A 12,711-nucleotide genomic window follows, 5' to 3' on the forward strand; every position below is an offset into this window, starting at 1 on the left:
AAGGAGCAAGGTTTGATATTTCATCTCCCACTGTCTGCAACGCCCCAGACCATCAAACATTCATAGGGGCGGCTGGGCCGTAACGCAATGCCAAGGGGCTGGAGCAAGCTGGGGGGATTTCGGGATGTACTTGGTGAGGGGGATCAGGGAACACTCAGCAAAGTCTGCAAAACTACCTGTCATCTCCCATCTCCCTCACCGATCCTTTAATTAGAATTCATTGCTTGTTACCAAAATCACACTGTTAATACCAAATGTGTGTACTCTCCACAAAGAGGCTTGAAATGCCCCAGAGGGTTAAAGCTGGCAGCAAGAAGTGCAGAGCCAGGGTCAGGCCCTGCCCCGCTACCACCAGGTCCTGCTTCCACTGCCACACCCCTCTGGCTGCGCTCTCGTCACGTTTTGGTCACTTTGTGCCCGTTCAGGTCAGGTTTGGGTAGAAACCTGGATGAAGAGAGCAGGGCGCAACAGCCAACCCAATAAACGACACCATTGTCAACACTGACCTAAATCAAACCCCACCTATGAGGGCTGATCTATTTCAGAGAGTTTTGGTAAAGAATGAGACATCCTGCTGACTACAAACAATTTCTTTATTAAAGATTAACAAGGGCACAAACACAGCCCAGTCCCTGGAGTCCAACTTCTGTCCACACTGCCAGGGCCCCGAACACTTGGATTTCAGACCCCTGGGGTCCAGCCTCTCTCCCTCACCAACAGGATCCTGAACACCCTGATTTTGGATCCCTGGGGGTCCAGCCTCTCTCCTGCACTGCTGGACCCCGACACTTGGGTTTTGCCGCGGGATCTGGGATGGCAGCAGTGGACTCCTGCTGCCATCTAGTGAGACGAGGTTCGCTCCAGCCTCTCCTCAGGCAACACAACAGAACTCAACAGCTTCAGGAGGATACGAGAACCACCGGGAAGTCTTCCCCTGTAACTTTCCCTCCCGTTTAGAACTACAACTTGGGTTTGGGATAACGAATCCCTGCTTCTCACTCAGCTGCAAGCTTCTCCAGCTCGTCCATGTCGTACGGATCCAGCTGCTTGATCGTGGTCTCTGTAAGAAGGAAAGAGCAATTGCTGGGAGGTGAGTGCAGAGCTCACTGCAGCATTTCCCTCTGCAGGGAAATCAGCTGGGACAAAGCTGGGAGGGGAATGGGATCAGGGCAGCAGGCAGCAAGCAGCAGCCCCACAGCAGCAGCATGCAGAGCTCAGCCTCTGGTGTGCCCCCACTCCCCGTTTCCACCTCCACAGCCACGCAGGACAGGGAAGGTTTGTACCCTCCAACTGCAACATCACAACGTGAAAAGCACAAGCCAGACCGCTGGGGGCTCATCCTAACACTGGATCCTTTTGCCCATGGCTGTGGTTGGGCTCACCACATGCCAGCTGTTCCTGCTGCTCATTGCTTCTACTCCATGGCAACAATCTTTGCCAGAATGTGTTCTCTGGCTGGTGTCTGCCTCAGGCTCACTCCAGGTTCCAAGGACAGGTGAACATTTGAAGGAACCAAGAGGTGAGTGGCTCTGAGGCCAGAGATGTGGAAGGGACACTATTTGATGCCTATCAGAAGGCTTCTATAACCTTTCCTCTAAAAATCACAGCGAAAACAGGCACTGGGATTCCAAAAGCCATCAGTGCAGCCCTGGCATCTGGCAAATCCCATGAAAATCCTCTTGATGTTAGCAAATGACAATCAATTTCCACTCAGGAAAGATTTCCACAGCTGCCATCTCCCCTCCCACAGCCAGGGCTGGGCTGAGCTGAGCTGGAGCACCAGATACCCTGGGACAAGCACTTGCAAGGAAAGGCAGAAAAAATGCCTGAAAGAGGGGAAAAAATGAAGGTGCTGACGCATCCTGGGTACTGGTAACATCCCTTGCATGCTGCACACAACCTCCAGGGCTGCTTCTTGGGAAATTTGCCTGCTGGGGAGCAAAAATCACCCTAAAAGCTGTATCTGTCACCCGTTCCCAGTGGGACGAGCCCTGGGGAGAGGAGCAGCACGGCAAGGGCTATTTGCAAGCAGGAAATGAGCTGGAGGGGGTCCCAGTCCCAACCCCGCCCCTCGGAGCGGTGGATCCGTGCGGATACTCACGGAAATACTCCTCTATCTTGTGCACCAGCTGCACGGTGTCTCTCTGCACCACGCTGAAGGCGATGCCGCGGTGCCCGAAGCGTCCCGCCCTCCCAATGCGGTGCAGGTAGGTCTCAAAATCCGGCTCGCCGTCCTCGTCCACGGGGAGGCCGAAGTTCACCACGGTGGTGACCTGCTGCACATCAATGCCTGGAAGAGAGCGAGGGGATCCTCTTGGGATACCTTGTCCCACAGGATCTGCCGTTCAAGCCCACGTGGAAGAACAGCAGGCCCGGCGCATTTTGGGCCGTCAGAGGGGTGCTGGGTTTGCCGGGATACCTCTGGCACAGACGTTGGTGGCGATGAGGACCTTCTCCTTGCCCTCACGGAAGCGCTGGATGACGCTGGCCCGCTGCACCACCGTCAGCTCTGCTGTCAGGATGGCCACTTGGTGCCCGTCCCGGCTCATCTTCCCTGACAGCCAGTCTGCCTGCCTCCGGGTCTGCGCACACGGGGAGAGGCTGAGGCCAGCAGCTCCCTCTCCAGAGTCCCCTGCCCCTTCTGAGGGAGCTCATGGCAGTTTTCAACACTCCCCTGGGGTCTACTCCTTTGTTTTGGGGGTCTTGGGAGGAGCCCACTGTGCCCACACTGTAAAAGGACCCATTCCTGCTATTGCCAACGGGAGAGGGGCAGTGCAGGGCTCTCCCAGGCAGGCCCCTCACCTGGCAGAAGATCATGACCTGACCGATGATGAAGCTGCCATAGAGGTTGCAGAGGGCCCTGTACTGCTCGTCCGAGCTCTGGCACACCATGAAGTACTGCCTGATGTTGCTCAGGGTGAGCTCCTCCTCACGCAGCTTGATCACGATGGGGTTGGGGATGATCCGCTCCGCAAAGGCCCGCACGGGCTCCTTGTAAGTGGCTGAGAACAGCAGCACTTGGCAGCTGTTGGGAAGAGCCCTGGGACAGGGAAAAATGGTTTAGGTGGGGTGTTAGGGCATGGGCTGGACTCGATGATTTTGAAGGTCTCTTCCAACCTGGTTGTTGTGTGAAAAGCTCTGTCAGCCCCAGAGAGCTGCCCAGAAGGACAGAAACCCTAAATTAAACTGATTTTGTGCTGCCTTCAGTGACAAGAAAGATTGAGAGGTACTTTTTACAAGAGTCTGGAGTGAAAGGAAAAGGGGAGAATGGCTTCACTTTGAAAGAAATCAGGTTTAGATATTAGGAGGAACTTCTTCCCTGTAAGGATGCTGAGGCCCTGGCAGAGGTTGCCCAGAACAGCTGTGGCTGCCTCATCCCTGGAAGTGTTCGAGGTAAACTGGGTGGAGCTCTGAGCAACCTGGTCTCGTGGAAGGTGTCCCTATCAATGGGAAAGGGTGGGAACAAGATGAGCTTTACGATCCCTTCCAATTGTGGCCATTCTAGGATTCTGTGAGTCAATCCAAGGCCTGTAACAGCTCAAAGGAAAGCTGAACGAGGTCAAGTGTCTTCCTGTGTGCATGCAGTGCATGCAGTTTTACAGACAGACAGACCTGTGGACAATCCTCTTTGGCACCATGGGCACACTCTCACAGGCCTTTGGTGACAGACTCCTTTAATGCTAAAGAAGAGAAAGGAAAGCAGGGATCAGGACAGCAGCTCCCAGCAATGCTCACCTTTGGATGCGGATGCTCTGGCAGGAGAGGCCCTGCGTGTCAATCATGATGTCAGCCTCATCCAGCACGAACAAGGAGATCTTTGTCAGGTCCAGGACACGTTGTTTGAAGCACCAGTCCAGAGTGGTGCCTGGTGTTCCGATGATGATCTGCTCCTCCAGCACTGTGCCCTTCAGAACTGCAAGGGGACAAAAGGCATTTGGCTGCCTTCAGGCATGGAGCTCTCTGGTGCTGTGTTTTCCCTTGCTCAGACTCTGGCTGCTCAGTGATGCCTTCAAGGGGTCATCATGACACTTCCCTACAGCCTTGGGGCAAGGGAACCACTCCCATATGGGAAAAGGAAACGTGCAAGCGGGACAGACACTATTGCCCTTCATGGATGTTTGGGCAGTCCCTGGTAGCTCCAGGCTCCAAGAGGGGATCCCTGTGCTCCCTTCCCCTTTCTGGAGCAGTGCCAGTCGCTGTGCTGGGCTGGGCTTACCTCGGTTTCCCCGGACAGCATAGTTCACCTTGATGTCAGTGCAGAACTTCCCAATGGCGCGCACCACCTGCCCGATCTGCAGAGCCAGCTCGTAGGTGGGAGCCAGGCAGAGGCACTGGCAGGAGAGCAGAGGAAGGAGCTGTCAGGCCTGGGATGGGGCACACTGGGCAGGGACAGCAAGAGCTCAGGAGCATCCCACAGCACTCAGGCACAGGGGATGGGGCAGCATGGCTGGAGGTGCAGGAGCTGGGCTGTGTTCCAGACAAGGGGGCAGAAAGAAGCTGCTGCTGTTCTTTTTGAGGAGGAAATGTGTCTCTTAGAAGCGTGGTGCAGCTTGTTCCTGTGCCCTAGCTCAGTCACACTGTCCATACACACAAAAGGAGATCTTACATGGCTGGAAACAGCTGGCAAAGCTGGTTCTGCACCCAGAGAGGAGACTGGGAGTATCTGACCACCAGAAACCAGCAGTGTCTACAGCTGCTCCTCAAAACCTAAATTCCAGGATAACTGAAGCCTGGATTGATCTACGCTGGCAAGTCAAAGCACCTCCCTGAGGTGTGCACCGTGCTTTTGGTCCTACCTGCCACTGGGCCCTGGTGGTTTACCATCCCACTCCAGTGGGTAAAGTCACACAGGAACAGGGACAAAGCCCAGAGCTGTGCCCCTGGCAGTGTCCTGGGCGCCTGGGCCAACCCCTCCTGCAGCTGCTCTCCCTGTCCTGCGTTACCTGCGGATATTTCTCGCTGGCACTGGCTCTGCTCAGCATGGCCAAGACAAAAGCTGCTGTTTTCCCTGTCCCTGACTGGCTCTGGGCAATCAGATTTTGGGGCCTGCAAGGCAAAAGCAGCTTAGTGGAATGGAGGGGTCGGGGTGTTCCTGCTTGGCACCACAGTGCAGGGATGCCGCGAGGAGCCGGGGGCCAGCCGTGCTGTGTTCCTACTCACGGGTACGCCAGCATGACTGGCAGAGCCTGCTCCTGGATTTTGGATGGTCTGTTGAAGCCCATCATATAAACCCCCTGCAAGAGCTCCTTCTTCCTGTGGAAACAAAGCATTCAAGTGTCCACGTGAAGGAAGCTGGTGCAATGGAGCATGGTGGGGCCGGGGGCTGTGGCAACTCACAGGGGCAGCTCCTCAAAGGTCTTGATGGAAAAGAGTGGGGAGCTGGGGTCCCGCTGCAGGATCTCCACGTGCTGCTTGGACTCCACCAGGGATGTGTGGATCAACTTGTTCATCAGTGACAGCTCTGCCAGCGACACTGGGAAAGGCAGCAAATGTTTTATTTACTGATAAATAAAACAAATGGAATCACAGAGTCATTGGGGTTGGGAGGGATATCTGAAATCATCCAGTCCAAACCGCCTGCCATGGCAGGGTCAGCTGGAGAGATGACATAGGAACGTGTTCCTGTAGGCCTGGAATGTCCCTAAAGAGGGAGAATCCAGGACCTCCCTGGGCAGCCTGTCCCAGCGCTCTGCTGCTCTCCATGTCAAGAAGCTCCTCCTCATGCTGAGCTGGAACTTCTTGTGTTTTAGTTTACAACAAAAGCCTTGTAATGGGAATCCTCTTCTCTCCAGAGGATTTCTTATTGTTCTGTGGGTTCATTAGAAACACTGCAGACAACCTCCACCATTCCAGACTTACTATCACCGCACTCAAAAACGAGCACCTGAACAGAGCGCGCTGAGCCCTCCCCTCCCGTGGCAGCCGAACACCCTGCGGATGACATTACGGCTGAATGCCGGCTGCCGGGCGCTCGCACCCACCTCTCTCGTCGTCCCGCGGCGCGGCGCGGGGCGCGGGGCGCGGCCGGAGCGCGCCCCGGCCCGGCTCGGCGCGGCGCGGCGCGGCGCCGTGCCACGGGCAGCCCGGCCCGGGGCCGTTCCCGGCGCCCAGCCCGCGCAGCCCGCGCTCAGCCCCCGCCATGGAGCCGCCCCGCAGGCCGGATGGGGCGGGAACATCCGGCACCGGCACCGGCGGCACCGGCGCACCGGGTACGGCCGGGGGGCGGCTGGGGGATCCGGAGGGTGCTCCTCCCTGTAAGGCTTGGGGGGTCCCGGGGGCGCAGAGCTGTCGCATGGGGAGCTGGGGACAGGGAGCAGGAGGAGGGGGAGTCCCCTGCTGGAGACAGGGCTTGGGGGCTGTGTCCCGCTCCCCGCAGGATGCTGAGTTCCGGGACACCGAGGGAAGGAGGTGTCCCCAAGGTGATGGAGATGCAGAGATCACATGGGGTTTTGGGGGTGCCTGGGATGTTGGGGGACAGGGAACTTAAAGGGCAGTGAGGGTCCCCAGCTGCACAGAGGGATCCTACTGGTGCCAGCACTGGTCCCCATAAGGTTTTGCGCGTCTCTGGGGCATTAGGGACACTGCCTTATAGCACGCATGTGGGGTCCCTATGGAGCTGGATGACAGGGACCCTGTGGAGCAGGAAGGGGCCCCTGCTGCACTCAGGGACCTCACAGGGTCAGAGAGGGGAGGGAAAGGGCCCTTGGGTGCTGAAGGAGCATGGAAGCTGGAGGGGTGGGTGCTGTCCCCCACGGGGTTTGGGGAGAGTTTCAAGGGTTCTGGGGTGCAAAGACCCCTTCACAGATGGATGGGGATCCACAGGATGCTGGAGAGTCAGGGGCCTCCAACCTGGAAGTTCCCCCAAGACACCAGAACCCCTGCACTGTGGGGTGACAGCAGAGTTCTCAAGCTTGTTTGTCCCCCATCTGGGATCACCTCCAGGGGAGGTTCAGGGGTAGCTGGACACAGGACTCCAGGCTGCAGCTGTCACATGCTTCCCACCATCCCACTCCCTTTTCCAGCCATCCCACTGAGCTTTCAGGGACCCTTTCCTGCACCAGAACTGCCACCTTTTCAGTCCATTCCCATATCATGGAAAAAAATTAACACTAGGAATAGCAATAGCACTACTAGTAGTGCTAATAATACTTTGCTTCCATCCTAAATCTCCTTTATTTTAAAGATGAGGTAAAATAAGGCAAAGGCAGCAGAGTTAGGTGATGCAGAGATAAGTCTGGAATAATGGATGTTTCCTGCAGTGTTTCTAATGAACCCACAGAACAATAAGGAATCTTTGCAGATGCTTTATTGAGATAGAAAGATACTGCCGAGACATTGCAAAGAAAACCTCCTCCACACCAAAGCTTAAGCTGCCTGAAGCACACCAGGGGGATTTTCCAGACAGTGGAGGATGTTGAGGAGGAGAAAGCAGCAGGGCTGGGGCTCTAGGAGCAGGTGTTCCGACGGGGCATGTGGCAGTGGGCCAGGTCCCAGCGCACGCCGAAGCGCAGGGAGTCGCGCTTCTTCATCGTGGGCACCTCGTACGTGTTGGGGACCAGGCGCTTCTGTGCCCGGCGCGGCAGCCCCGACTCCAGCATCTGCCTCCGCATGGCCCAGCGCACGCCCTGATGTGAATCCTGCCCGGGAAAGCTGAATCTCTTCCAGTCTTGCCTGTAGGCGTTAAGTCTGGCCACTGGGTCAGTCCTCTTCACTCTGTCAGCCTGAGGAGCAATGTAAGCGGCCACCGTGGGCGGCCGCCCTGGCACGGAGCGGTTGGATGTAGTGTCGCTCCTGAAATCCCCCAGTTGAGAGTAGGGCCTGTCCTCAAGGAACCAATCATCATCATCAAAGTGCACGTAGTCCTCCAAGGTGCCGCTGCTGCTCTCTGTTTCCCCTTCGGAGATGTTGTCATCCATAAAAGTCCTGGAATGCCCCAGGTTCCATGGATTGGTGTTTATATCTGGCTCAATGCTCGGTGACTCATCGGAGACCTCCAGGCTTCCATCGGGTCTGTGCCTCAGCACCTTCCTCTTCATCACCAACCTCCTGGCTTCCTTCTGATCCATGGGAACGGCTGACTGTGTGTCAAAACCAATGGACGTGTCAGCATAGGGATCATCCTGGAAACACAAAGGCACCTCGCAGCATCTCTGCCACGAGCTTGGCTGGCTCAGATCAGCTGCCAGCTGCTCCCTGCACTCTGCTCTTAGCACCCTCTCCATGGTTGCCACCAAACTGGGTGGATCCTGCAGAAAAAGAAACCAGGGTTAATTTATTGCAATACATTCAGGTTGGCTAAAAAATGTCAGAGGGGCTCTGATGCTCAAGTTTTTGGGTTCAGGGGTGTTGATTTAGGTTGGGGGTGTCCTCAGTGCACTGCTAAACCTCCTGCTGCCAGCAGAAGGCTCTTCCCTACAGTAACACAAACACAACCCCTAAATTCCTCTAGAAAACTACACTAAAATTAATTACCTGATAAGTTCTCATAAAAAACACAGGGCAGGTTCCATGCACTGGGTGAGAGATTAATGGTCTTTCCTTGTACCTCTGCTTCTAAACCCACAATATTTAGTCATAATTTAATCAAGAGACATCCAAGAGGGTGTTTTACTTCCAGGGGAGGGAAGGGCTCAGTGCAGTGTGTTTTGGTGCTCATTTATGAGTCTGTTGATTGATAGTAAACCTCCAGCCTTGTGACAAAGAGGGGTCCAGACATGGATTCCACTCTCAACACAGGTTTAGGATCTCTTTAAGGTGACTTGAAAAGCTGCAAGTGTTGCTGGTGGCACTGGGAACAGTGGGAGCAGATGGTGGGGCGGGATGAGTGGCAGCCGTCAGCACGCTGTCTGCAGCGGGGATGCAGGTGTGAAAAGTGACAAAGGCTCCGTGATGGCTCGCCGGGAACGTGCTGCTGCTGACGGAGCAGATCCCATCAGCTGGGGGAAGAGGAGTGATTGAGGAGTCCAAAAAAAGATTTGAGTGAAATGAAGCTGCCTGAGCTAAGCACCAGTGGCCTTGCCCAGCCTGTGCTCCCCTGGGAACACCAAGGGGCTCAAACAATAAAGACTGACTCTGTTAGTAACAGTTATTTTGCAGAACAAGCCTAGAGATGTAATAAAAACCACATAAAAATGCAAATCCACTGGTTTTTTTTCTTTCCCTGCAGACCCCAAGGATCCACCAGCAACAAACTGACATTCCAAGGTGGTGGCTATGGCTGAGGAGAGCACGGCTACTGACCATGAGCAGCTCCTGAGGAGGGTGCAGGAGCTGGAAGTGGAGGTGAAGCGGTTGCAGGAGAAGCTCCAGGAGGACAAGGAGGGTGCTGGGAAGAGAGAGGCTCCTCCAGCCCCTGGGAAAGCCAGGAAACGCCAACAACGGCCCTTTGATTTCGCTGCCCACAGCCGCAGACATGTGGCACTGCGCATCGCCTACCTGGGTTGGGGCTACCAGGGCTTTGCCAGCCAGGAGAACACCCCCAACACCATCGAGGAGAAGCTCTTTGAAGCCCTGAAGAAGACACGGCTGGTGGACGACAGACAGACGTCCAACTACCACCGCTGCGGGCGCACGGACAAGGGTGTCAGCGCCTTTGGGCAGGTCAGCATCTCCACGGGGGCTCCTGTCGCTTTTCCTGGGTGGGATGGAGATCTGATGGGATTGCTGTCCCACACCACAGCTTGGATTTGTTCTGTAAAAGCCATCAGCTCTTAACCCTGGAAGTGAACCTGGCAGTGGCTTCCTGCATGTGCAATGATGATTTCAGACCTTTGGAGCCTTTTTAGTGCCATTTCCCCCCCATATTAGTTGTTTTCCAGGGTCCTGTTTTAGGAGGATAAAATGTGTTTTAGGCTGCAGATTCCCCAATAGCTCGGTGATGCCCTGTCCTTGGCAGGGCCCTCTCGGCTGATTTAACTTGCCAACCCTACAAAAACCCAAAATCTCCAGGAACCAGCTCACTTCCTGCAGCATCAGGCAGCTGAATTCCTGCACAGAAGGGTCTGAGGGGAGCTGCAGCCAGCGGAAGGGAGTGTGGGAGTGGGAGCTGGAGGGAGGGAAGCAAGCTGGCCCGCTTGGTGAGCATGGAGCCATCGGGCTGGCTGAGACACTGGGGAGAGAGTAACCTTGGTGGCTTCACCACAGGGCTGGTTCACCTTTCTTCTCTCCCAGCACAGAAAGCAAAGCTGGTGTAGGTTTAACTTCAAATGGCTGCTCTGCTCTTCTTCACAGGATGAGCCACATGAAATCAGGGCATTTGGTGCCTTCTCTTGCACCACTTCAGCATACGGCACCCACGGTGGGAATGAACTTGTTCCTACACCAGGTTCCCGGGCAGCCAGGCTGTTACTGCCTTCAAGTCATCACCTCCAGCTTGAGAAAAAAAAAGCACATTATAACCCTGTGACTAAAGATGAAGCCATTCCGAGACTGTGCTACGTAGGCAGCCTGCAACTTTCCCTGTTTTATTAATGGAATCCATGGCATCTGCTCGGGTCCTCAGAGGCACTCGCAGCTCTGCCATGGCAGGATTGCCTGACTGAAACCACCTTCATCTGTAGGAGATCCTGGATTTATTTCCCAGAGGTGTGGGAAGACTTGGCTCCACATGCCGCTGCGCCCATCCATCCATGCTCTAATCCTGGCTTTCCTCATTTCTGCAGGTGATCTCCCTGGATCTCCGCTCCAGCCTGCCAGAGGGGCAGCAGCTCAATGGCCACGGGGGCGAGGGGCAGCAGGAGGAGCTCCGTTACACCCACATCCTGAACAGGGTGCTGCCGCCCGACATCCGGGTGCTGGCCTGGGCCCCCGTGGGGCCGGAGTTCAGCGCCCGCTTCAGCTGCCTGAGCCGGACCTACCGCTACTTCTTCCCCTGCGCCCAGCTGGACGTGGCCCTCATGGACAGCGCGGCCCAGCGCTACGTGGGCACCCACGACTTCCGCAACCTCTGCAAGATGGACGTGGCCAACGGGGTGCTCAACTTCCAGAGGACGATCCTCAGCGCCAGAGTGACATGGGTGGATGGGGGAGGAGAAGCCAGGCCACGGGATCCCTTCCGGCTGTGCCAGTTCGAGGTGACGGGGCAGGCGTTCCTGTACCACCAAGTCCGCTGCATGATGGCTGTGCTCTTCCTCATCGGGCAGGGCATGGAGAGCCCAGATGTCATTGATGAGCTGCTGAACGTGGAGAAGAACCCCCGGAAACCACAGTACAGGTAGGGACTGGTCTGGAAAACCCAATGGGCTGCTCTTCACGGCAACAGCTATGCCTGGAGTGCTGCTGGCAAGCCATGCCAGCACATTAAGCGGTCTCACACGTGCAAACAGATGGCCAGTGGTCCCACTGGTATGTATCCTCAAGGATTTCTGTTTCCTTGCTCTTGAGCTAAGTTTTGATAGCAGTAGTCCTCGGTATTGGGTGAAAATTAAGTCACTTTTTACTCAGTAAGTTCTGTGAAGGTTAGGGCTGTTTTTGGCAGATCCATTGTTCTCGAGCCTTTTTGTGGTCCCACGTCCTCTCCTTGTCCCCAGCATGGCGGTCGAGTTCCCCCTGGTCCTGTACGACTGCGAGTTCCCAGACCTGCAGTGGCTCTACGACCCAGAGGTGCAGGGCTTCAACGTGACACACTTGCAGCAGCTCTGGGCCAGCCACGCCGTCAAAACCCACGTGCTCCGGGACATGTTGGCAGGGCTGGATGCTGCTCCCATGGCCACAGCAAAAGGTAGAAGGACTCTGGGGGGGAATAACTTGGAATGCACGCTGACAGGCAGCACGCTTAGATGGGATATCGGGAATAAATTCTTCCCTGGGAGGGTGGGCAGGCCCTGGCAAAGGGTGCCCAGAGCAGCTGTGGCTGCCCCTGGATCCCTGGCAGTGCCCAAGGCCAGGGTGGACAGAGCTTGGAGCAACCTGGGATAGTGGAAGGTGTCCTGCCCATGGCAAAGGGTGGAATTTGATAAGCTTTAAGGTCCATTCCAACACAACCATTATGGGATTCTGTGAATTACAGAGGATTAATTTGTTTTTTTAAAAAAAAATAAAATAAAAAGAAGGGACGGGATAATTACAATTAAATGTTGTCTTTCCATGCCACAGATCCAGGGAGCAGCCTGGTGCCCTGGGGTGAGCTGCAGCCCCCGCTGCACAGCCAGATCAGCGGCTTCGTGGAAGGGGTGCAGGCCCGCACCTACAAGCCGCTGCTGGCCCGGCCCAGGTGCGAGGGGCTGGAGGCGCGGATCGAGCACTTCGTGCGGAGGGGCCGCATCGAGCCGCCCCGGGGCTGCGGCGAGCCCCCCGCGGGCAAGCGCGGCAGCAGCGCCGCCCCCGAGCAGCTGCCCAAGAGGATCTGCGCGGACCCCGAGTGACGGGGCACCTCGGCGTGGGGCAGCTGACGCCTCACCCTTTTTAAAATGCCTGCTATTGAAAAAAAAAAAAAGGTGTTTTTTCAGTGCTATTTTTTATAAATCTCAAGAGAACCGGCGTAACGGTGTTGTGCTGTGGCTCGGGGGCAGTGGGAGGGGGCTGAGCGCCCCGAGGGGCGGCAGTGAGGGGTGGCTGCGGCGGTGCCGGCTGGGACCCCCCGCCCCTCTCGCTCCCCGTACCTCGGGCCGGCCGCGCCGCTCGCGCCGCTCCGTTGTGACCGCAACCGCCGCCGCGGTTTAAGCACCCCCGCGCGCCGCCATTGGCCAGCGCGGCTGTCGCTCAGCTGGCGGC

The 12,711-nt window shown here is 56.3% G+C and overlaps 3 protein-coding genes across 5 annotated transcripts; 1 reads left to right on the top strand and 2 right to left on the bottom strand.

Moving 5' to 3' along the window:
* Positions 1–575: 575 nt before the first annotated feature.
* Positions 576–6,156, bottom strand: DDX25 (DEAD-box helicase 25). Its single transcript, XM_021525782.4, has 10 exons — positions 5,982–6,156; positions 5,338–5,473; positions 5,161–5,253; positions 4,944–5,046; positions 4,217–4,331; positions 3,736–3,913; positions 2,803–3,040; positions 2,420–2,582; positions 2,102–2,290; positions 576–1,060 (listed from the first exon to the last, which is right to left on the bottom strand). The coding sequence occupies exons 1-10, from the start codon at positions 6,139–6,141 to the stop codon at positions 996–998; spliced, it is 1,440 nt and encodes a 479-aa protein (XP_021381457.4). The 5' UTR covers positions 6,142–6,156; the 3' UTR covers positions 576–995.
* Positions 6,157–6,168: 12 nt separating this feature from the next.
* Positions 6,169–12,478, top strand: PUS3 (pseudouridine synthase 3). 3 transcript variants are annotated; one of them, XM_085560152.1, is made up of 5 exons: positions 6,169–9,074; positions 9,167–9,600; positions 10,662–11,212; positions 11,529–11,719; positions 12,094–12,478. In XM_085560152.1, exons 2-5 carry the CDS (start codon positions 9,214–9,216, stop codon positions 12,360–12,362), a joined length of 1,398 nt encoding a protein of 465 aa, XP_085416278.1. In that variant the 5' UTR covers positions 6,169–9,074; positions 9,167–9,213; the 3' UTR covers positions 12,363–12,478. The 3 variants fall into 3 exon arrangements, with proteins under 3 accessions (XP_085416278.1, XP_085416277.1, XP_021381444.3); XM_085560151.1 differs by having other exon boundaries at positions 6,169–6,254; XM_021525769.3 differs by having other exon boundaries at positions 6,169–6,209.
* Positions 7,291–12,630, bottom strand: HYLS1 (HYLS1 centriolar and ciliogenesis associated). Its single transcript, XM_021525773.4, has 2 exons — positions 12,600–12,630; positions 7,291–8,246 (listed from the first exon to the last, which is right to left on the bottom strand). The coding sequence occupies exon 2, from the start codon at positions 8,220–8,222 to the stop codon at positions 7,446–7,448; it is 777 nt and encodes a 258-aa protein (XP_021381448.2). The 5' UTR covers positions 8,223–8,246; positions 12,600–12,630; the 3' UTR covers positions 7,291–7,445.
* Between the last annotated feature and the right edge of the window lie 81 nt (positions 12,631–12,711).

The sequence above is a fragment of the Lonchura striata genome, chromosome 24, assembly GCF_050655825.1.
Source record: "Lonchura striata isolate lonStrDom1 chromosome 24, ASM5065582v1, whole genome shotgun sequence".
NCBI classification, from domain to species: domain Eukaryota; kingdom Metazoa; phylum Chordata; class Aves; order Passeriformes; family Estrildidae; genus Lonchura; species Lonchura striata.

Excerpts from the sequence above, each read along its gene's own strand:
- DDX25 (XM_021525782.4), bottom strand. The coding sequence starts at position 6,141 with ATGGCGGGGGCTGAGCGCGGGCTGCGCGGGCTGGGCGCCGGGAACGGC. Across the intron at positions 4,332-4,943 it reads CCAGCGAGAAATATCCGCAG|TGCCTCTGCCTGGCTCCCAC; the intron begins GTAACGCAGGAC and ends CTCTCCTGCCAG. Across the intron at positions 3,914-4,216 it reads TGCTGTCCGGGGAAACCGAG|TTCTGAAGGGCACAGTGCTG; the intron begins GTAAGCCCAGCC and ends GTCCCCTTGCAG.
- HYLS1 (XM_021525773.4), bottom strand. The coding sequence starts at position 8,222 with ATGGAGAGGGTGCTAAGAGCAGAGTGCAGGGAGCAGCTGGCAGCTGAT.
- PUS3 (XM_085560152.1), top strand. The coding sequence starts at position 9,214 with ATGGCTGAGGAGAGCACGGCTACTGACCATGAGCAGCTCCTGAGGAGG. Across the intron at positions 9,601-10,661 it reads GTGTCAGCGCCTTTGGGCAG|GTGATCTCCCTGGATCTCCG; the intron begins GTCAGCATCTCC and ends TCATTTCTGCAG. Across the intron at positions 11,213-11,528 it reads CCCCGGAAACCACAGTACAG|CATGGCGGTCGAGTTCCCCC; the intron begins GTAGGGACTGGT and ends CCTTGTCCCCAG.